The 24,545-nt window shown below is 42.9% G+C and overlaps 1 protein-coding gene across 6 annotated transcripts in view; it reads left to right on the top strand.

Moving 5' to 3' along the window:
- The window catches only part of GRIA1 (glutamate ionotropic receptor AMPA type subunit 1), a 306,492-nt gene that overhangs the window by 158,794 nt on the left and 123,153 nt on the right, over window positions 1–24,545 (top strand). For 4 of the 6 annotated variants that reach the window (XM_059917554.1, XM_059917549.1, XM_059917553.1 and 1 more), the window contains exons 3-5: window positions 4,496–4,735; window positions 7,996–8,180; window positions 13,504–13,557. In XM_059917554.1, the coding sequence (XP_059773537.1) occupies window positions 4,496–4,735; window positions 7,996–8,180; window positions 13,504–13,557 (479 nt within the window). The remainder of the gene's footprint in view (window positions 1–4,495; window positions 4,736–7,995; window positions 8,181–13,503; window positions 13,558–24,545) is intronic. The other 2 variants (XM_059917555.1, XM_059917550.1) reach the window with 1 other exon arrangement.

A 24,545-nucleotide genomic window follows, 5' to 3' on the forward strand; every position in this document is an offset into this window, starting at 1 on the left:
ATGGGAATGTCCTTGGCACGATGTCTGGCACTTCGTAAGTGCTCAAACGTCAGCTCCTAATTGCTACTATCAGAGAAACTATATGCACCACTGCTGTCTTAAATGGAGGACACGCACATAGTTCCACCTACTCTGATTCACTGTCAGCCTGAGAGTCTGGACCAGTACACAGCAGGGTTGCAAGGCTGCTTTTCAGTGTTCCCTTTTCTCCCCTCAGGCTTGCTGTACCTGACAATACAAGGCTCCACCTCTAGCCCCCTTTCTGATTTGCCTTCTCTCATCTACTCTCTACTAGGTAACTAACTCACCTATCACATTCAAAATTGTATCTTAAATACAACTCAAGACTCTGAATGAATCTAGATTTAGTGCTAGGATTCTATTACAATCGGATCCAAGAACTCAGAGCCTTTATCTGATTTCTAGGTTTGAAAACCTGCACAGGAGGTTGCTACAAGTCTGACCAGCAAATAACCAAAGTGTGCTCAATCAGTGAATATTTTTCAACTAATTAGACTAGAATGTAGACTGTTGGAGCTTGAAGGGATGTTAACACTTATGGAGTTCAAAGCACCAATTTACAGATGGGAAACTGAGGTGCAGGGAGAGCCTGGGATTGGCTCAAGGTCACATAATACTGTGCTGTGATAAAACCAAAAAGAGAATCCTCCAGGTCTTCTGGCATCTAATCTAGTACTTTTTCTACAAGATCGAGTTATCTTTTCTAACTGAATATTTACTGTGACAGATTTAAAGAAATACGCTACAACTAATTATATTTCTGAACGTGTAACCAATTATGCATTCTCCCACAGGCCTTGGGGCCTACAGACTCTTAGTCTCTCCCTCTCCCTCGCTGTTGCTGCTCAGGCTTAGCTGAAATGAGGAGCCAGATTGAAGGTCAAATGCTGAGCAGCTCGGCGGGCCAGGGTCCACTTGAGTAAATCCAGGCCAGGTTACCTCCAAGCCATACTCTTTTAGGGAGCAGTGGTTAAACGTACCCTCTTAGCCTTAGAGGATAACACACTCAGTTTAAGGGAAAAGAGATTTGCAGAAGGGAAAAATAGGGAGATAATTCAAGGATGGGGGAAACATCCTGGCCTCCGTGTGTGTAAGGATTCGATCGTGCCTATCTGCGCCCATTTCTTCCACCCCATCTTACCCATTCCTCTTCTACTTCTAAAGTTCCAGCAAGAAACACTGGCCACGAGGGCCCCAAAGACCCAACTAAAGGTGTGAAACCAAGTAGATGTCGTCAGGGAATAGATCGGGAACATGAGATTTATATCCCACCAGATAAGATTTCATTGCAGCATGGAAAGTAAAGATCCTAAAAATACCGCAGAGAGCATATTATAATATGTTAACGGGGTTTCTGTGCTCCCCATACACACCTCACCCAGTAAGATGGATGGTGCTTTTTGACAAATCTATATCTAACACAGGGGGAATAATATACAGTGTATGCTTCCTGGTGGAGAAATCCGTATTTATGGAAATCTTGATTCTGGCAATTACAATAGACACTTAAAAGACACTGCCTGTTGTCGGCTGCAAGTGGCTGGAGTGTCCTTGTTAGGGTGAAAGAGAAAAGAGTGTGAGTAGCAAAGGATAAATAGCTGCTTCTGGAGACGCCTACCCAGAACAGGGGAGGAAGAGGTCCAGGGTGACCCAACGGCTCCTCCTCATCCCCTAGTGCAGTGCTCTCATCAAGCACTCATCATTCATTCAGCAAACATTTACTAAGCACCTACCATGTCCCAGGCGTTATGCTGGCTTTGGGGCATAAATAGGACCCCTGTTTTCAGGGAGTTAACACTGACCGGAACAGTCACAGATACACACAAGTAAAAAAAAGAAAACACCTCCAAATAATAATAATTCAAGTATGAAAGATAAGACAGGGGGATGTGATGGATACTTATAGAGGGTTGAGGGGAGGGTGGAATCACTATTTAGAGGAGGTGATGAAGGAAGTCCTGTTCAAGGAGGTGAGATTTGAGTTGAGATAAAATTGCTGAAAAGGAGTGAGCGTTGCAGAGAAGTAAGGGAAGAGCGCTGCAGGTGGAGGGCAGAGTCTCCAGGGCAGAACAAGTGTGGAGGCCGGAGGAACAGAACAAAGGCCAGGGCGGCTAGAGCAGGGAGCGAGGGCAGTGGTGTGAGGTAGGAGGGGGCAAAGGGACAGGTAACTCTGGCTCTGAGTCATGGTCAGATGTTTGGGGATTTTCTTCCTGTGTGCAGTGGGAAACCTCAAAATTTTTAAGAGGTTTTTGCACAAGGAAGGGAAACAGTGTGTTTTCTTTGTTTTTTTTTTTAATTAAAAGGATCCCTCTGGTTTCTAGGTGGAGGATGGACATCACTACTGAAAACCAAATGGCATAAAGCTGAAGTCCATGAGGGCCACCTTTGGATACCAGGAGGGTTGTGGAGTGGGTTAAGAGCAGGCATATGAGGTTCTGGTTTCAAAGAGTGGTCAGTCAATGGACTAGACACCTTGAGAAGCAGTGCATGCCCAGTAATTCAGTATGCAAGCAGATGTTAGGGGTTTGGGATGAACATATACACACTACTACATATAAAATAGACAATTAACAAGGATCTACTTGTTCCCTAGAGCACAGGGAACTCTATATTCTGTCATAACCTACATGGGGAAAGAATTTGAAAAAGAATGGTTATATGTATAACTGAATCACTTTGCTCTACACCTAAAACTAACACAACATCGTAAATCAACTATACTCCAATATAAAGTAAAAATTAAATTTACACACACACACACACACACACACACACACACAATAAAGGGCACCTGCCAGGTTTCCTGTAGATGGTATGCTGGGTTACCCTGGAAGTTAGACAGATGACTTGTATGGTTCCATTACAGTCTTTAAGAGATTATCTTTCAGGGACATGAAGGGAGGGTCTAGGGACTGACTGAGAACTGAGACTCAGCAGGCAACTGGGTCCCAGTGGCTAATGGCATTCTTTAGTGCAGCGTGGCCCAGTGCATCAGTAACATGTTAAAAAGCATTCACCAACAAAGGGTCCTGGGGGCGTATGGATTTGACAAAATCTGGGTTAAAGTTGAACAGGATTCCTCTCAATCTTTTATGTAGCTGGTATGCAGTTTGAAACTCCAAGAGGAGGACAGAGTTTGCACCATTTCCCAAATTTCTCTGAGCAAAGAAGCCTTTTCTTTTTTAAGGAGCATTCCGTGGGGCTAATGTTCATGGAACACATTTGGGCAGTGTTCATGGAGCATAATTTGAGAGCCCATCTACAAAGGCAGTACGGGGTCATGGAAGCAGGTGATATGGTAAAGAGAGCAGAGGATCTAGGAATATCAGCATTATCATCTTAAAAGAAAATTGATAATACCAAAGTCACAGGGTTGTGATGAGAACAGCTTAACATATATGGCAAAGCACCCTAAAACACTGTTACTGTGATGAGGATGACTCGTCCTCCTCACCATCCGTATCAAGATGGTAATTTTCAGGCACTGGGGTTGGCATTGGGGTTGATCACTTGACTGGGGCAAAGTCTATGAACGCTTATCCTGTATCACATATTATAATGAAGTTTAGTAGCTCAATTACCTGGACTTAGCCCCATAACCTTGGACTTTTTAGCATTATATTCTAACCAGCAGCGTAACCGAACACAAACCAGTACTGGTAACTGCACTGGGATCTTACAAAATAGCTCCTGTGGCAATGCTCACACAGCTAAGCTACTACTGTGTACACTGATAATAGATGAATGATGGGTTGGATGGATACACTGCGGGGCGGGGGGCTGAAAAATCGGCCAGGAGGACGTACAAACACAAGATGAACATCAGCAGAGAAGTGTACGCTGAAAACTAAGGGTTGGCTGGGAAAATCAACCCTTGTTTTCTTAAACGTGTTATCAGCAGCAAGCTGACAGACCTTCTTCCTAAGGCATCTTATTATGCTTTGCCTCGACGTGATGGGCAGTGTCATAGACAGATCACTGGATTGGGTTCGAGATACCTGCCTAACTCAGATATGGTCTAGCTGTGCTACCTTGGACATGTTCATTAACTTTCTGAGCCTTGGTTTTCCCCTTTAAAAAATGACCCAGCCATCCTTTTAATGGCTTAATAAAGCCATTGTACAGATAAAGTGAAAGAGCATACAAAACAGCTTTGCATACATTTATAATTAATAACCATGACAACATTTGGTATGGAATTGGTACCTAATAAACATTGCATTCGACAGATGGATGGGTGGGATGGACAGATGATTGGGTGAACGGATGCATGGATGGGTAAAATGGATGGACAGTTGGATAGATTGGTGGGTTGAAAGAATGGAGTGATAGATTGGTTGGATGGGTGGATGGCTAGATAATAGATGGATGATGGGTTGGATGGATAGACTAGTGGATGAATTAGTTTTAGAGCCACCTGACAGCATGTTTGCAGTATCTTCTATCCATTAATTTTTCTCTTCTCCTCTTCCAGTCTGTTCCCAATTCTCTAAAGGAGTCTATGCCATCTTTGGGTTTTATGAACGGAGGACTGTCAACATGCTGACCTCCTTCTGCGGGGCCCTCCACGTCTGCTTCATTACACCGAGCTTTCCTGTTGACACATCCAACCAGTTTGTCCTTCAGCTGCGTCCTGAGCTGCAGGATGCCCTCATCAGTATCATCGACCATTACAAGTGGCAAAAATTTGTCTACATTTATGATGCTGACCGGGGTAAGCCAGGGGTTAGGGGAGGGGGACTGTGGAGGGATGAAGAGAAAATTATCAGCAGGAAGAAGAATGGTGCCTCTCTGCCTTCTTGAAAGGCAGGGATCATGGAGGAATGATCCAGAAATGTTTTATGTCTGTGAACTGAATTTGTGGTAACTAATCTATAACTCACACGTGGAAACACGTCCTTTGAGAGAATAACCATCTTAACGCCCCATGTCACTCTACAGCTTACCAAGTTTCCATGGTTCCTGAGCCCAGACTCAAAGTCCAAGGACCTCAGTTGAATGGCTCACGCCTCATGGCTCATGGCATGGCTTTTAGGAGCATAGATTCTGGAGTCAGGCAGACCTGGATCTGAATTCTATGTTCCCTCCTCTCCAGCTGTTTGACTTTGGGCAAGCTCTCTCTGCCTCAGTTCGACCACTTCTGTAATGGGGATAAAATTCTCTATTCCTTCGATTTTTCATCTCTGTAATGAAGATAAAACCAGTCTCTACCTCATATAGTTGTGAGGACTGAATGAGACAATGACTAGAAAGGGTCCGTACAGTGCCTACAACATAATCAATGCGCAGGGTCTTCTATATACGTTAACCGCTGTCATCATCGTCACCAGCATCAGCATCAACCTTCCCAGGCCTTTCTAATTCTGCCTCCACCTAAATTTTGAACTTTCCATTCCATTTTCTAAACGTTTCCAATACTTTTTTTCTTCTCTGCATCTTGACTCAGACAATTCCAGTTTCTGGGATGAACTTCCCTTCTCAAATCTACATATGCAAATTCTTCCTTTCTTTTGCAACCTACTGGAACACCACTTTCTCTACTTCCTGACCTTCTAAATGGAAACTCTCTTCTTTTTTCTAACTCCTGTGTTGCTTCTATTGTACTGTCCTACCTTCCCCTGGTATACTAAATAGTCCTATAAAAACTCAGTCATTATTGTTGTAAATAAATAAATGGATCATACAAGGTCTGGAAAGTGAGGCACAGGAATTTTGCCCTGAGCAAAAAGGAGGTTTTATAGAAGTTTGCCTTTAGGGAGGCTTAGAAGACTTTTGAATAGGAGAGTGGTTTGTGAAATGGTTTTTCAGGAAGAGTTAGGCAGGCGTTATTCAATGAGAATTAGTTGGCAGGAGAGGCCAGAAGCACTCTATTTTCTTCGATTTTCCCTTCTCTCTACTTTAATGATTTCCCTTCTCAGACAAGCAGCCATTATGAGGATGACCTGCAGAAGGGCTATTTCAGGTCAGTTTTGTGGCATAATGAGGCTTGAGGTCTGGAAGTGGCAAAGGCAGAAAAATGTAACTTTCATTACAGAGGCTCATCTCTGGGGTCAGTCAGCAAAAGCGCCCATACTCAAAGGGGCTCCGCCTACCTCACAACTCTGAACTCAGAGTTCTGCCATTTGCTAGCTGTGTGGCCTTGGGCCAATGACTAAATCTCTCTGAACCTCCATTTCCACATTTGTGAAACATGGATAATAACGGTACCTACCTCGGAGAATTAAGTGAATTGAAGACAGGAAAGCTAACAGAGCAATGCCAGACACATAGTAAACTTTCAGTAAACGTGAGACTGAAGCACACCAACCTTATACTTAAAAAAAAAAAAAAAAAAGGAAGAAACAACAGAATCAATCTACAGATGATTCTTTATGCCAGGCACCATACTGGTCATTATGGGAGGGATTAGCAATGTTACAGGAAGACAGAAATGATATATGTGCAAAAGATTGATAACGCAAGAGTGAAATATGAAATAACCATCTGTTGCAGGCAGAATACTGACCTTCCCCTCTCCGCCAAAGACATCTGTGTTCTAATTCCTGGAACCTGTGAATATGTTATGTTAAATGGCAAGAGGGATTAAGGTTACAGATGGAGTTCACGTTGCTAATCGACTGACCTTAAAACAGAGAGATGGGCTTCTCTGGTGGCGCAGGGGTTAAGAATCCGCCTGCCGATGCAGGGGACATGGGTTCGAGCCCTGGTCCGGGAAGATCCCACATGCTGCAGAGCAACTAAGCCCGTGCGCCACAACTACTGAGCCTGTGCTCTAGAGCCCACGAGCCACAACTACTGAAGCCCACGCACCTAGAGTCCATGCTCTGCCACAAGAGAAGCCACGACAATGAGAAGCCAGCACACCACAACGAAGAGTAGCCACCGCTCACGGCAACTAGAGATAGCCTGCGCACAGGAATGAAGACCCAACACAGCCAAAAATAAAAACAAATAAATTAATTAATTAAAAAAAAAAACAGAGAGATTATCCTGGATTATTTGGGTGAGCTCAGTGTAATCACAAGCGTCCTTAAGTGTGCAAGTTGAAGGCAGAAGAGTCAGGGTCAGAGTATAATGTGAGAGACTCAACCAGTCACTGCTGGTTTTGAAGCTGGAAGGGGCTATATGCCAAGGAAAGCGGGCATCCTCCAGAATCAGAAAAGGCAAGAAAAATTTCTCCACTAGAACCTCCAGAAAATAACACAGCCCTGCCAATAACTTGAATTTAGCTCAAGGAGATTCATTCCAAACATCTGACCTCTGGCAGTATAAGATGATAAATGTGTTGTTTGAAGCCACTGTGTTTACAATAATTTGTTACAGCCGCAGTAGGAAACTAATACACCATCTATGTCCCAAAGATGAAACAAAGCAGTATTGAGTAATGGATTCCTCTATCATTTAGCTATAAATCAGAAGAGAGTAGCTTAATTCAGTACACATTGATTGAATACCTACTGTGTGAGAGGCAAAGCACTAGGTACTGAGATACATTGAACATTCGTAAACGTGGTTGACAATTATTAGGTGCTGTTTAGATACCAGATTAGCACATTTAATAAGCAGTTACTAAACACCTAACAGTAATCAATGTTTATAAAACCCTTGCCATGCTTGAGACATTCTCATTCAATCCTCATGATGACACTGCGAGGTGGACATTATTAACATCACCATTTTACCACTGAAGACCCTAAATTTCAGCGAGGTGAATTAGTCCGTACAAGATCAATTAACTAGTATACTGTAGCATCAGGATTTGAGCCTCAGATTCGATTTTTAATCACTAACTCTATTGCGTACTATGTTCTGCAAACGGAAACACAAAACAGACGCAGAACCTGACCTCGGTGAGCTCAGACTTGCAAAGCGCAAGCTGGAGCTGAGTTTAGTGGAGGAGCGGGGTTGGCGGAAGTGGGGTGATGCCTGTGGATCCTGATTGCCACCTCTCTGTCCTACTCACCCGACCTCCAGGTCTGTCCGTCCTGCAGAAAGTCCTAGACACAGCGGCCGAGAAGAACTGGCAGGTGACAGCCGTCAACATTTTGACAACCACAGAGGAGGGATACCGGATGCTCTTCCAGGACCTGGAGAAGAAAAAGGAGCGGCTGGTGGTGGTGGATTGTGAATCCGAGCGCCTCAGTGCTATCCTGGGCCAGGTAGTGAGTGCAGCAAAGCGCCCTCCGGGTGGGCCTGGGGGATGGCTCGTGAGCGAGCTGGGTGACCATTTGCCTTTGGTGTTACAAAGAGAGCTCTTGACTAGGTGAAACCAGAGGCCTGCCTTCTCACGTTCTGTAATTCATACAATTTAATTCTGGAATGTTACGAAATAGCGCAAACACTGGGAGCCTTCACGCAGGACTTCAAATGGTTCTCGGATCAGTTAACCAAAAACTTACCTCCAGTGCTTCCTTTTCTTGTTCAAAAGCAAAACACATTGCATGTTAGAGTTTGTGAAGTGCTATCACAACCTGCAGAGCCAGATTCCTGGGTTCAGCTCTGAGTTCTGTCACCCACTGGTCCAGCATTTGGTTTCTCATCCATTTGGCCCACTGACCGGTTTTGAGTCCAAGGAGGCACCAGGAACCTCCCTTTCCTGGAACACATTCATGTGTCTGAGCAATTAATTGATTGTCCATTCCAAGAAAGGGCACTGTAATCTCAGTAGTCTTTAGCCAGGCATCTCTAAGCCACGGTTCCTCCAGTTCTCAGAAGTAAAGCATGTGTCATTGGATAGGTCACTTGTCTTTTTAAATTACATTTGTGTATTTAGATGAGCTAGCAAGGAAGTAGATTTTGCAATCGTTTTTGAACAGTGCTATACAATTAAAGATGGCAGTTTTAGGTACTTGACAACATGACAGAGCTTGTTAATGGCCCTCAAGACCCCTGGGGCTCCCACAGGGAATCTCAGCACCAGCTAAGCAATTGCTCAGAGGCCTCGGGAACTGAATAGGAGAGATTTTGAAAGTCAGGGGTTCTTTGAGGCGTTAACTCTGTGTTCTACTTTACAAAGTGTGGATCTGGCTTCCCTCTCAGAGAGAGAAACCAGCAAAAATTGTTTCCATTGAGATGGGCGTTTTTTGAGCTGGAGTCATGCGACAGGAATTCTAGTTAAGTAAAGCAGAATAGAGTACTGGTTAGAAGTAGAGACCCTGGAACCAGACTGCCTGGGATTCACATCCCCAGCTCTAATATTTACTAGCTCTGTGACCTTGGGCCAGGTTTTTCATTTCTACATCTCAGGTTCCTGATCCGTAAAATGGGCATAATAATAATAAAATAATGATAATAACTACCTTTAGAGAGCTCTTGTGAGGGTTAGAAGAATCTATGTATACATGTAAAGCACTTAGAATAGAGCCTGCCCCACAGGAAGTGATATATGTAAGGATTTACCTATTTTAGCTATTCATAGTGCCAACTGGTACCGGTTTTCTTTTGTTTTGCTTTGTTTTCTTAGTTCAACTTTTAATTTTGAGATACAAATTCATATGCGTGTGTAAGAAATAATACAGAGAGATCCCATGTACCGCATATCCAGTTATCCCAATAGTAACATCTTACAAAACTATAGCAACTATAGTGAAATATCACAACCAGGAAATTGACATTGACATTGATACATTCGAGGTACAGAACATTTCCATCACCATAAAGATCATCTGTGTTGCCCTTCTGTCCTCATCTGGCTTCCCTCTCTCCCTCTCTTTTTCCCTTTCCTCAGGCACTCTCTAACCTGTTCTCCATTTTTGTAATTTTCTTATTTTAAGAGTGTGATATAAATGGAATTACATAGTATGTAATGTTTGGGGTATGGCTTTTTTCATTTGGCATAATTCCCCGGAGATTCATTCAAGTTGTTGTGGGTATGATACTGCTTTCTTGAGTCACTCTCTCTTTGGCAGAAGTGTACTCATCTGTAAAATAGGAATGAAGGCCCCTGTTCTACAAAGCTGATAAAAAGATTAGATGAGATAGGAGGTAGAGAAAGTGTTGAATGATAAGTTGGTATTCTTAAAGACTGATAACTCCAGCTGTATTATTCCATAGTAAAGATAAAGCTGTTGGTACTATTTTCTGAGTGCTTACCATATACCAGACACTATGCCAAGCTCTCTCCATGTATAATTCCACTTAATCCTCACATCATCTCTATAAAAACAGCTTCTATTAGATCCCCTATTCTATAAATGAAGAAACAAGAGATTACACTTGCCTGGGATTTCACATAGAAGGAAAGCAGGAAGTCAAATCTATCTTGGTCGGGCTACAGGGCCCAACCTTTTAAAAATGCAACTTTCAGCACATGTGCTGTCTATAGCTACCCCCTCTGTCAAAGGACAAACTTGTGTTTGGGAAGGAAGGAACTTGTTTGCATGAATATTTTAGATTGCAGTGTATTAACTTTTTTAATCGATGGAGTCTTCTATTCTGAAAAGTAAGACCAAATGCTGAAAGGATCTTACAAATCACCCGATTTACTATTTGCATTCATACTTCACAGATGGGATGACTGATAGTCATATTGGTTGAATGATTTGTCTTGAGTTCAGACAACTAGTTAGTGACAATGACCATGAGTCTAAAAGTTACATCTTCTGATTTGCAGTCTGACATCTTAGCATCATCCTAGACTATCTCACACTCAGGAATTGGGATCTTTTGTCTAACACAAATGTTCTGCCTAACCTAAGGAGGAAGACAATGATTCCAAATTCCAAATAGGGCATTAACTGCCTGTCTCAGTCTCTAGTGCCCCGACTGGAATATAAGCTCTATTAAGATTTTTGTTTTGTTTTCTTCCCTGCTGCATCCACAGTGCCTTGAACAGTGCTTGGCACCTAGTAGGTATTCAGTAAATATTTTTTGAATGAATGAGAATAGGGAATCAATGAATGCTCTAAGATCCCAAATGTGAGATGGGTCTAGATATCTACAGGTAGCCTTTGACTGGAAAAGAGCCTTTAAGCTGGAGGTAAGAGCATGTAGGGAGGCCCAGAGGGCATGTGGGGGCCAAGGTTCACAGAGGGGCTTAAGAGGCCAAGTGGAGGATGTCAATTGTTTACTGGAAGACAATGAAAAGGAGATGAACCCATGATTGTGACCATCTTTGGAAACCATCTCAGAGAGTCTGGGGTTCATTCTGTAAACAGTGGAGAGCCAGTGAAGGTTTGTGAGCAGGGAACAGGGTTATTAGAATACAATGCTTTATCAATATATAAGACACTTAATTATGTAATACAGTCATTAAGTTCAGAATGAGTTAGAGATGGATGAGGGACACCAGGACCAGGCCATCCATCACCTTACCCTGTTGTATTGCCTTCAAAGTGCTTTTCACCTGCTGAAATCTTGTTCATTTATCTGTTTATATATTTACCATCTGGCTCCCTGCTAACGTGTCAACTCAGCTCAATGAGGGCCTGGGGATCTTGCCTCATTTGTTCATAGCTTGTCCCTAGCACATAGCATAGAGCTTGGCATGTGGCCCATGTTCAGTAAATATTTGTTGAGTGAATTAGTTAATCAGAGAAGGCTTTACAGAGTAGTTGGGATTAGAGCTCAGCCATAAAGGCGATGAACAATCAGAGAGAATGGGAAAGGGCATTCCAGGCACAAAGGTTGTGAATTAAGGCAATCCGGTGGAAATGAGCTTTGAAGAGATGGGCTCAGTGAGGCAGTGGACTCCAAGTGTACATTACCTTTACAACAACTTTCTCAGTTTGTAACCCTGTGTACCTGTATCTCTTCATCTGTTTAAGTATGGGTCTCCTCCCAGTAAACTGTGACCTCCAGAACAGCAAGCACCATGCTTGTTTCACTTTCCACTATATCTCCAGCACAGTGCTTGATAGATAGTAAGCACTTAATAAATGTTTGTGAAAGGGAAGCTAGGCCATCAGGTAGGTAGGTGAGTAGATGGGCTGGACAGTTTGTGTTAGGTCAAACCATATAAAATTACTGATTTTTATTGGTCAAAAGTCATTAATTATCAGCTGTTTCCTATGTTTCAACCTGTAATTTCATCCTGCAGGGACTATTCTTATCCACTACCTAGATGCATTGGGTTTCAAACTGTCTTTTATTTGCTATTTTGTGCTTATTAGAAGCTGAATAGGTTTCTGATAAAGGTATCTCATTGCTGAAAGAGCAAAAAACCATTTGACAAGAAAATGAAAAAGTAAAGAAGAATTATTAATAAAACTATCATCCCAAAAGTCTTGGCGCTCCATAGTCTGGAATTTCACAGGCTAACCACTGTTTCAGAGCATTAATTGTGTGTGCTTGCATTTAATTATTCCCTACATAAAAAAATATGTGAGCCGCTATGCACATACATCCAATTAAGTAGATGTCTGAATGTGGGTGTTAATAACCTTGAAATTTTATTCAGTTAGAGAAGAAGCCCAAGGGCTTCTCATGTGTTTTATGCGTCCTTGCAACAGTGCAGGGAGAGAGGCACTGAGCAGGGTGTACTAACCTCAATTTGATGATTAAAAAATAATAATAATAAAGAAATAGATCAAGTTAACTTGTAGGCTGAGCTAAGACTAAACAAAGGACTGCGGTCTTAGCTGTTCCTTGCTGGGTGGTATGTCTGGGTGCCCAAGCAAACCGCTGGGTAGTTCTTTCTACAAATATTTTCTTGCCTGCAATGATTAGGGATGGTCTGCACATTGAAGATGGACGGGTGTTTGGGGACCCTGGCTCTGAATCAGGCATCATGTGGAAAGGCTCACAATAGCCAGGTCCCTGTCCTGACACTGCTACCATACTGCTGTGGGATCTGGCACATCACTTCATTTCTCTGGGCCTGGACTTCCCATTGGTACAGTGAGGGGCCGGACCAGATGATCCTGACATTCTCTTCCAGTTTCCGGGCTGAATGGCTCATTGATGTCTGAGTATCCAACAGGTTTAGGGAAGAAGGCGCAAAATTCAGGGAAACAAGGAACTGTATCTGAATATGGTCCATTCAAGGATTTGAAGTTCAAGAACTGGGGTGGAATCATCCACCTACCCATTTGACTATCCTTCCACCCATCCACCCATCTGTCCACCCAAGCAGCAGATATTGTTATAACAGTCACAAGGAATTCAATACAACAAAAGATTCCCACTATGTATGGGAAGGCTTTATGGAAGAAGGAAAGAAGTGAGCATTTTAGCCTGGACCTTGGGGTTATGATAACACTACTCTACCCCGGAATCAGGCAAAACTGATGTCAGATCTTACATCTGCACTTAATAGCTGGGTAACTTCAGGGAGTGTATTTGACTTCTCTAAGTCTCAATTCCTCATCTGTAAAACAAGGACATCAGCAATGCCACCACCATTGGATGGTTGTGATATTGTAGTTTGGGTACTTAGGATAGGACAGGGCACATTTCCAGTACTCAGTGTTAATTGCTGGTTATTGTTGGTGTAGCTTTAATTGTCAGTATGATTAATGCATCCCCTCTCGTTGTGTTTTGTAGATTGTAAAGCTGGAGAAGAACGGCATTGGCTACCACTATATCCTTGCAAATCTGGTGAGTAGAGGACACTGCAGGCTCTCAAATGGTGGGTCTTTCTGTGTTTGGGGCCCGGCTTGTTTCTGTGGTACCTGGCTGGAGGGAACAGTGTGGGTGGGAGGGGCACTTCCAAGCTTTGCCTTTTCCCCTTCACATCCCTGCTTATCAAACCACAGCACACTCAAGGTGAACCTCTAAGCTTCCTTGGAAGAGATCGTGCTGGTGGGCAGGCCTCCCTCAGTCATAACAATTCCAGCTTTAATCGGCTCTGCCACTTGGCGATAAGAACAAAATCACCACATCTTTGAATGTATAAAAAATGTTTCGACCCCACTGGTTTTGACCCTCTATTTTGACACCAATGGTAGTTTTACTGTTTATAAATATAAATGTTTAAATCATAATGATACTAGCGCTGACAGATCTTTAACCAGAAACAGTTTTACAGCATAAACAATATTATGCCAATTTAGTTTTTATTCCCTTTTTTATGTGGCATAGACAAGCTGTCTTTTAAAGAAAATTTTTATTTTCATTTTTATGTGCTGCAGTTATTTTAATTGGGTGCAATTATTTTCCATGGTATGAAGACTTGACTCATAATTTTTTGTACATGTTAAATTTTACCTAGCAACATGCACAATTATGAGTTTTCTTTTGTGACCATCGTTTTTGACAAGTCTGTTTTTCCTGGGTCATCTTTTGCTCCTCTTACTTTTTTAATCATGAAGTTTGATATTTCCAGTAGTTTTTTCCCAAAGCCAAACGTAATTTTGTTTGGCCTGCCTTATTTTCTAAAGAGCTAATTACATGCCATCCAGCTCATCCATTTAAAGTATACACTTCAATGGTTTTATATATATTCACAGAATTGTGAAGCCATCACCACAGTCTCATTTTTAAACTTTTTCATCACTCCCCCAAAAGAAACCCATACCCATTAGCAGTGATTCCCCATCACCCCACAAATTCCTCCAGCCTTAGGCAACCAGCAATCTACTTTATATCCTTATGGATTTGCCTATTCTGGATGTTGCATGTAAGTGGAATCAAGAATATGTGGTCCTTTGTGACTGGCTTCTTTCATTTAGCATAATGTTTTCAAGGTTCATCCATGTTGTAGCACGAATCAGTACTTCATTCCTTTTTATTGCCAAATAACATTCCATTATATGGATGTATCCCATTTTGTTTATCCATTCATCAGTTGATGGACACTTGGGTTGTTCTCACTTTTGGACTATTATGAATAATGCTACTACGAACATTTGTTACAAGTTTTTCTCTTCAGCATAAACCTAGGAGTGAAATCACTAGGATACATGGTAACTCTATGTTTAATATTTTGAGAAACTCCAAAACTGTTTTCCAAAGTGGTTGCATCTCCCAGCAAATTTTTTTTTGAATTTTATTTTATTTATTTTCTAGCAAATTTTAATAAATAACAAATTTTGCCATGTGACAGTTTGAGCAACTGTCAGATTTCCTTAATGATAGCTTTTTCTACAAAGTTTGCTTATTATCCTGGCCTGTCTTTATGATTTTCAGTGTTTCCTTTAAGATGTGATTTTTAGCCTGTTGTCTATAACAAATTATATCACTCAGTTTTAGCAATGTTATTTTATGTTGATTATTCCTGTGAGTAATATTAATTATTAATTGAACAAGAGACTGATATTTTCTACTTGCTTTTGGAATAAAGATCATTAATAGAACAAAAGCACAGGGGCTGGGTATATGTAAAGGTCAAAATGGCAGGATCTAAAACACCTTGCCTAATTCTTAAGCTCTGTCTCTCTGGGTGGATCTCCAGCCTCAGATCCCTGGCTTAACCTTCTTTCCCCATCAAAACTTCCTTGCCTTGGCTGTCCTAATATTTCAGGGTCAGGACTGGAAATAAGAAGGACTTCTTGCGATAGGTTAATTTAGACCCAGCTGTTAATAGATATATATGCTACTTTTCTCAGAGATATTTGCATTTTAAATGGCAGATGGCTGTCCAAAGATTTTTGGGGAACCAAGAGTTTCACCCTCAAAAACCATTTGGAAGGGACTTCCCTTGGAGGTCCAGTGGTTAAGAATTCGCCTTCCAATGCAGGGGGTGCGTGTTTGATCCCTGGTTGGGAAGCTAAGATCCCACATGCCTCACGGCCAAAAAAACAAAACATAAAACAGAAGCAGTATTGTAACAAATTCAATAAAGACTTTAAAAATGGCCCACATCAAAAAAAATCTTAAAAAACAAAACAAAACAAAAGAAACCCAAAAAACAAAAAAAACATTTGCAAGGATGAAATTTTTGACTTCATAAGGAAGAAAACTCTTGACACCCCTTGAATCCCAGATCCTTAGTCCTAGAAGGGACTTTGGAAGTCAGCTCTATCTAAGTCTCATTTGCTTATAGGGAAACATTTGCTTGTAGTCAAGCCAGCAAGATGGTGTGACTTGGCCAGGGTCACACAGCAAGTCAGTGATAGAGCTAGGCCTGGCACCAGGGTTAGTGGGCAGCACCCAATGCCTTTTCCACTTCATCAGGACATCTCTCAGTACAGACCACGTGGGCACTCTGCTGCTTGAGAATACACAGAGCAAGGTTGGGGGCATGCATAATCACCTCTCCAGGGTAAGACAGAAATTACACATCATTGGCCTCAAAGCCACCGAAAGACCTCAGGTAATTACATCACCAGGCTCCATCTGTTGCCAAGTGACCCCTCGGTCACAACATCACCAAGTCAGCCCTTTGGGTGTCTGTTTCCTTCTGATCTGCATTCTTTTTTTTTCCCCTGACCTAATGAGCTCTCAAATCCTTACAACGGCCAACTAATAGGATGCAAATTGCATATACCATCCAAATACAAAAGACTTGCATGTTCCAATAGATTAGTTGATAATTAGGCTTCAAATTACTAATTAATTCAGTCTGAAACATAGTTGAGTATGTGGTGTGTGTCTTTCTTCCCCCTTCAGAGGAATAAAGCAATTTATAAGATGATAATTTTTAGAAATTCCGCCACATAATTAGCCTGCTGCTGCATGGAACTGACCCCCTCCTTCAGAGTGTTTGTGATTAGGGTGCAATAATAGAGTTAGAAACTAAGGAAGGAAGCTTTTGAAAGATTTAACAAAAAGAGGGAGCTACATTTTATTTTGCAGTTCTTTCTGTCCCTGTCAGGATGCAGGAGCTTCAAAGAAGCCAACAGCATTCTTGTTACAGAGCACTTTGGAGGGATGCTTTTCTGGCTTTGGAGGGCTGCTAGAAGAGAGGATGGAAGGAGACTGTGGATCAGAGAGGAGAGCTTTATAACAGGGAGTCATAAAAAAAAGAACAGAAAAGAAAAGCCATGTTTTTTGTCCAGACACCATCCTCAGCTAGTATCTCTGTGATCTTGGGCAATTTTCCAGCCCTCAGTTTCCACATCAGGAATAATAGTTCCTATTCTATATGCTCATGGAGTCACTGTGGAAACCAAACATGTTGCTGAATGCCACCATGCCTTGAAAAAGTTGAAGTGTTCTGCATAGGTGAAGAATCCTAACTTCATATACTAAATCTACCCATCTGTACATACTCACATGTTGTATCTGTATGTATACATGCATATATATGCCTGTGCATATATATGCTGATATATGTATTCATATTTTATATATGATAGGATAGATGTATATTTATATTTCCATAGCATTGGTATGTCCATAAAGTGAACTTGAACCTTGCAGAAATTGGTGAACTCTACCATTATTTCTTAAAGAAGCCTCTGGGCCCTGGAGCCCCCTGATGAACCAAGCTCTCTTGTCTGGCTGTCAGTCCTCCTCCAAGCCCAGCACTGACTCGGTTTTCACTCCCTGCTCTGAGACTGTGATCATAGCAGACAGCTACCAGCCAGAGCTCTCTAGAGTTATAGCTCTTATCTCTGTGATGCATCAGCCGCAAATCTTAGAACAAATTGGTGTTTCTCAAAAGGAAGATATGTGGACCTCTACAGTGCGTCTGCACAGTTTAGGAAACACTGAGCCAATGGTTAAATTCTTCAGTCCACTGAGACTGCAAACATGAGTACTCACAGCATGGGACAAATGATCAGATTGTTTATATTGATGATTTGACTTCCATTGAAATAAAAAAGCACAACATTTAAAAATTCTTGTAGAGAACTAGCAGACCTCTGAGAATTTATAAAGGGTCCAGCAGACCCCAGTCTGAGAAACACTGAAGGACTGAAGATATTGGTTGTCCTTCTGTGTGGACCGTATGGTGCCTCCTGGGGCACCAGTAACAATAACAGCAACTTCTTTCATTTTTACACCAAGTTATAGCTCATGTGATGTTTTGGCATGAATCACACCACTGGGTTTTGAACCTTGCAGTACTCCTATGACATAAGCAAGGTAGAATTCCTCATCCCCACTTTATAGAAATGAGGACTGAGGATCCAAGATGTTACATGACTGATCTGCAGAGGGGGAAGGCAAGCACTCCTCAATGGAGTCTGGCTCTCAGGAATCTGGCAAAAGCCACGTGATGTGATCGTAAGAATAGGATGACCAGGTTAACCTGAGCCACTGAACTAGAATTCCTTAAACCCCTAATAAGTAACTAAAACAATAATAACAATGGTGATAACTACTATTCATTGAATGACTGCTACATTCCAGACACTATGATATATACTTAAACAGTTACCTATTAAATCCTCATAATTGTCCTGGAGGTTGATAATATTATCCCCATTTTTCAGATGAAGAAACTAAGGTTCAGAAAGATTAGTGAGTTTTCCGGTGACAAAGTTTACAAAGTCATGGAGCTGGGCTTCCCCTCCATGACTAGAGAACTCCAAAATCCATGTTCTTATACTGTGCCATGTGACTGCTGAGCATGGAGGAGGTGGGGACGGGTGCAAGGGGGACACAGGCTCTCGATAAGAGGGCTTCAGGGGCTTCCCTGGTGGCGCAGTGGTTGAGAATCTGCCTGCCGATGCAGGGGACACGGGTTCGAGCCCTGGTCTGGGAGGATCCCACATGCCGCGGAGCAACTAGGCCCGTGAGCCACAACTACTGAGCCTGCGTGTCTGGAGCCTGTGCTCTGCAACAAGAGAGGCCACGATAGTGAGAGGCCCGCGCAACGCGATGAAGAGTGGCCCCCGCTTGCCGCAACTAGAGAAAGCCCTAGCACAGAAACGAAGACCCAACATAGCAATCAATCAATCAATCAATTAAAAAAAAAAAAAAAAGAGGGCTTCAGTTTAAATCTTCCCTACAGTTGCAGCAATAAACCTGGAGTTCAAACTCAGGCTCTCAAACTCCCACTGGGTATCTTTTCCACTGACACTGATGGAATTTCATTATAATTATACAGTTGGCCCTCCATGTTTGTGGGTTCCATGTCTGCAGATTCAACCAACTGCAGGTCAGAAATATTTGAAAAAAAATCCAGAAAGTTCTAAAATGCAAAACTTGAATTTGCCGCACAGCGGCAACTATTTACACAGCATTTATATTGTATTTCTAGCTATTGACATAGCATTTACATTTTATCAGGTATTGTAAGTAATCTAGAGATGGCCTACAGTATATGGGAGGACGAGAGTAGGTTATATGCAAATACTATTATGCCATTTTATATAAGGGACTTGAGAATCCGCAGATTTTGGTGTCTGCGGGGGTTCCTTCACCAATCCCCCATGGATACCAAGGGACAACTGTGATTTCTAATGCACAAACTAGCTGAGGGAAACACACTGAGGACGGGTCATCCCAGGTCTTACTGGGGGATTGGGGGACCAGGGTGGTCAGCCATTTCCGCCATGTGGATGCAGATGACCTCCTGTGAAATGTTAGAGTTGGCAGTTCTGGTCCATGTGGCGGCTCATCGAAGCCCCCAGCTCCATGCTGCTACCCCTTTGCTATATCAGTCTTGGGAAGAAACTGCTCTTTCATCTCCTTGCTCCCCTGTGGTGAGAAAGCTGTCTCTGCCTTCTGTAAGGCCAAGCTCGGCCGCTTTCTTCTGCACACGCCATCTCAATACCACACACGATCACGTTTGGTTCCTGTATGGTTTCTCTAGTTAGGGAGCTGGAGCAGTAGTTGGGAAGGGTGGCTCTGGGTCAGACAGACCTGAGTTTGAATTCTGGTTTTATGTTTATTAGCTGTGTGATATTAGTAAAGTGACCTACCTTCTCTGAGCTTTCATTACCTGATCTGTAAAAAAAGGAATGTGGTATTACCTACCTCCTCATGGGCTATCATGTGAATTAAATGAAATAATACCTTATAAGTGCTCATAGTAATATTTGGCCCAAAATAAGCACTCAGTAAACGTTAACAATTTCCACCATCATAATCATGGTCATCACCATCATCATCATCATTATTATTATTAGTGGGGAAAGAAAACACTAAATATCTGGGGACAAGATACTATCCTTGAGGTCCCTCAACCCCCTTCCAAACTAAATCTCATCCACAACTGAAACCCAATTATATAATACTTTCCTCCCTGTTCGTCTGTAAGCTCCTGGAAGAAGGAATATGTCTGCCTTTCTCACTGACGAATTCCCAGTTCACCAGGCAAAGTGAGTTGCATGTAACAGTGTTCTTTAAAAAGTCGCTGAATGAATGAATGAGTGAGTGAAATGACTTCTCAGGAAATACACAATGTTGGTACCCACTTAGTACATGCACTTAAAGGCAAATTCCCTGTGTCTGTGCTAAAAGAAGCAGAGATCAGGGATCGTGGGACCATGAATACAGCTAAGAATATGCAAACGAGCAGGTAGAGCTGGGCCTCAGAGGGCATCTAGTCCACTTCCCATAAAAGGCCAGAATCTCCTCTACAACATCCCTAACAGAAGCCCATCCAGCTGGTTCCTGCTTGAATAATACCCAGTGATAGGGAATAGTGTATTTGGAACCGCCTACCCTGCTTGCTCTTGGTGTTTGCTCCTTCAGCCTGGACGAACCCCTGTCCCCGCCCCTCCCCATGCCTTCTCACAGGACAGGTTCTAACAGTCAACCAAATGAACATCCGACATGAACCAAGCATGTCTGTGTGCCTTCCACTGCACTGGGCTCATACCAGAAGCGCTAAGAAGCATGCGGTTTCACTTTTGTCCTGGAAGCAACTTGGCTTTGTCTTCCAGCTAAATTGGAACATGTAAATAGAGTTTTAAAAGGATGCCAGAGAAAAATCACGTGTGAAAGTAATGCAAGCCCCATAAACTGCCACCCCAACTGCCAGAGCCTGGCGGTCAGAGGCTCGAGAGGTCCCTGGAGGCTGCAGGTTTCTGGGAAGGATCACGACGGTGCATCCGCGCAGCCAGTAGTCCTATGAAGAGTGTGCCTTTGCGCTGGCTTGAAGAATCCCAAAGAACCAGAGTTGAAGGGTCCCCAGGAGCTCGTCTCACCCAACCCCTCCCGCATTTTGTAAAAGAGGCACTTAAGACCCAGAGAAGGGACAGAACCTGTTTGAAGTCACTCGGAAGTTGAACAGGAGAGCTGGGCTGGGATTTGGAGCAATTGTTTGTTCTGTTCTTTGTGGCTTCTTTTACCCCACTGCTGCCTCTCAGTTTCCTCTGTGTGTGTGTGTGTGTGTGTGTGTGTAAGAGAAAGAAACATATAGAAATAGGAGGCAGAGAGAGGTTGAGAAGCACTCCCTCCCCACTCCCCCTGCCCCTCTCAGAGTCACCCCTCACTGATGGAGTCCATCCCAGTGTCCTCTTCTCCCTCCTACACAGCCTTGCCTCTCTCCCTCGGCTTCACCTCACTCTTCTGCAGCAGTGAGAACACACGGCTTACTTTAGGATCACCAGAGCTTACACTGCAGAGAGCCTCTGGAAGGGAAGAGGAAACGGATGGGTAGAAAATCAAGTCCCAGACCCCAAAGGATGCTCACTTCCTACGTGGTCCAAGCAACCCATCAGGCAAGGCTGAGCATATGTTACTCTTTGCAGTCACATCCCATGCTCTAGAATAATCCATTCTAGAGAACTGAGAGTTTCTGTATCCGTCCAAGAAAGGTGAGATTATATTCTCATTTTATGAGAGAGGAAAAGGAGGTCTAAGTTGCTGAAGAAAGTTTTCCAAGGTCATGTGGCTAAAACTGGAATTTGAACTCAAACCTCTCTAATTCCAAAGATTAGGTTTGTTGTCCACTGGGCCACACTGCCCAAATCAAAGAAACCTTGGTGACTCTCAGGCCTGGTATTATAACTGAGAAAGCTCAGAAATAAACTCCTTTTCTTCTGATACTGCCTGGGTTTGAATTTTCGCTCAGTCACCTACTAGCCGTGTGATCTTGGGCAAGTCATTTCACCTATCTGTACCTCAGTTTCCTCATCTGTAGGTGGGAATATTAATGCATACCTCACAAGATAAAGTGAGTTAATTTATATCAAGTTTTACAACAGTGAGTGCAGCAGAAGCCTGGGGTCTCATCCCAGCTCTGCCACTGACTCGTTATCCTTTGCAGAAAAAAAATTCTACTTTGTTGAGGGTCTCAATTTGTTCCAGATTTGTTCAAGGGTTTTCAAAAGGACTAAATGATCAAAAGGACCTTTCCAGATGTGCAACTTATGGTTCTGGTTTTCCTGCCTCTCTCTGTAGTCCAGAGGTGCCAGAACACAATTCTCGAAGCCATATTGGCTCCCTTCATTCTAAGGGAGAAGCCGCTCCATTCATCTCAAGCACTGGGTGTTTGCATCCTTTGCTCTTGCCAGCCATGCACACCTTGGCTGATTTGGAAAGGCCCTTTCCGTGCTTAGTCAGTGGGTTAGTTCAGATATGCAAGCCAGCAGCTGCAATTGCTCTTCCAGAGCATGGAACCCCCTTGCCACTACCAGCTTAGAAGCAGGAGGGACAGACCCCTCAAGTACCTATTTTGGCAGGAGGTTGGGGTAATATATAACTAGAAAGGTTCAGTCCTCACTTCCTTACTTGTCCCTTTCTTTAAGACAGAAAAGCAAACAGACTCTAGCGTACTCTAGGTGAGTACTTATTATGTACCAGGCACTGTCCTAAGAATTTGATAACGATTAATGCAGTTAATACTCCCAACGGCCCTATGAGATAGCCGCTATAATGATTCTTATTTTGCAGTAAAGGATGCCAAGGCACAGAAAGGTTGAGTAGCTTGCCTGCAGTCACACAGCTAGGTGGTGGCAGAGCTGAGATTTGAATCCAGGTTGATGTGTACACGCATTTCCTCTGATTCACCGACCTCTGTCACTCTGATTCAGAATCTCCGAGCATGTGTGCTTTCCAATTAGAGAGTTCTTCCCTGAACTCTTCACCCAGCCAAAGCCTCCTCTCCTTTCAGCTTCCTTGCTTCCACTGGGAGCCTTCCCTGTGTTCCAGGTTCAGGTTTTGTTCTACCTATTTTGCTCTATAGTTATGTGGGTAATATGGGCCTTTCTCACTAAACCTTAAGTAACTTGAAAACAAGGACCAAACCTATCTTATTCTCTGCTGCATCCCTTTGTCCAGTATGTACTTGGCAATATTAGATCCTCACAGGTGAATGAGGGAATGAATGAATGAATAACAAGAATATTCCTTTCCCCATTCCTAGTAGGTTTCAAATTTATCATACGTTTGGACTTTCATTCATTCTTCACGAAGCATTCATTGGGTGCCTACTCTACGGGAGCCCCTGAGAATGTTTAAGCTGGCATTTCATCAAAGGTGGGCTTGCTATAGTCTTTGCCTGAGCCTCACTGGACAGGAAGGTCTTGATCATGTGAAAGGAAGGTATTGCTGGTTTCAAGTCTGCCAGGAACTCCAGCCATAAAAGCCCACCCCACCCCTACCCTTTGGCTCTTGTTCTGAAGTGGCCATGGCCAGGTGTCACCCGTGACTGCAGCCAATTAGACCAGAGTTAAGATGAAGGGAGGTTCTGAAAGACCAACCAACCCCAGGCCAGATATTGCACTTCTTTATTCATGCATTGACAGCCCAATCTGGGGACCCCTGACCTTCTGCCACAAAATGCCAGCATTTTATCCTAAACCCACAGACTGAGAGAATTTGGTTTGTGAGATCCCAACTACCTTTTTAAATAATCTGTCAGCAGTGGACTTGTGTTTGGGGGATAGGTCTGTTTGTGCATTTGCTGATATCCAAGTGTACAGGTGCCCGCCTCCCTGGTTTCAAATGTACTTGGGTAAGAGTTAACACTAGCGGTTTCTTCCCAAATCGAATGGTGTTTTAGCTGGTTTGGGCACAGCTGCAATGTCTTATTGACTTGGCAGGAACCAGATAAGCCTATGTTATGAGGGATTATATAGGGTAAGGACGCATTCAAGTTTCGGTTGGTTAAAGTGGCTAGAATAGGAAAATCTGAAGACCTTATGCAGAGACATGGTTGTCTGAGGACACAACAAAGTCCTCAGCCCAGGAATATTCCATGAATTCATGTATATCCATATTCATGTGCACACACCTGTGTGATCACAGAATTGTAGATCAAAGCTGGAAAAGCCCTTAAGAGAGAAATCGACTGGCTCAGAAGTTTCCAAACTTTTTCGTTTAAAGCTCTAGTTTCAAATGGAATCCTGGGGAGAACCCCAGTATGTAAAACAGATAAAAAGCAGAGCTGCTTTGGTGGAAGAGGGAGGGTGGGAATCCAGAACCTCAACCTTCTGCCTTCCCACTAATTCAACTTGGTAGCCTCTGAAATGCCTACAGCCTGGGACAACAGTTTGAAAGATCACTGATCTAGCCAATGCCCTCATTTTGCAGATCAATAATCTAGTGCCTGGAGAGGGTGAGAACACTACCCGAGGGTAGACAGCTCATGAAGTTCAAAGACAGGACAGAACTTATGCGGTTGTCCCTAAAATTATTTTCCTGACACTACTTATTTATGACCCAGTTCAGAATATACTACACACAAAACAGTCAATAACAAGACCTCTTTGGTCCACAAGATGAAAGCTGAGAGACTGAGAGGTGACAGGATGGAAACTTACAAGAAAACCATGAAAAGGGTGAGTGAAGACATCTGTCGT

The sequence above is a fragment of the Balaenoptera ricei genome, chromosome 3 (assembly GCF_028023285.1).
Source record: "Balaenoptera ricei isolate mBalRic1 chromosome 3, mBalRic1.hap2, whole genome shotgun sequence".
NCBI classification, from domain to species: domain Eukaryota; kingdom Metazoa; phylum Chordata; class Mammalia; order Artiodactyla; family Balaenopteridae; genus Balaenoptera; species Balaenoptera ricei.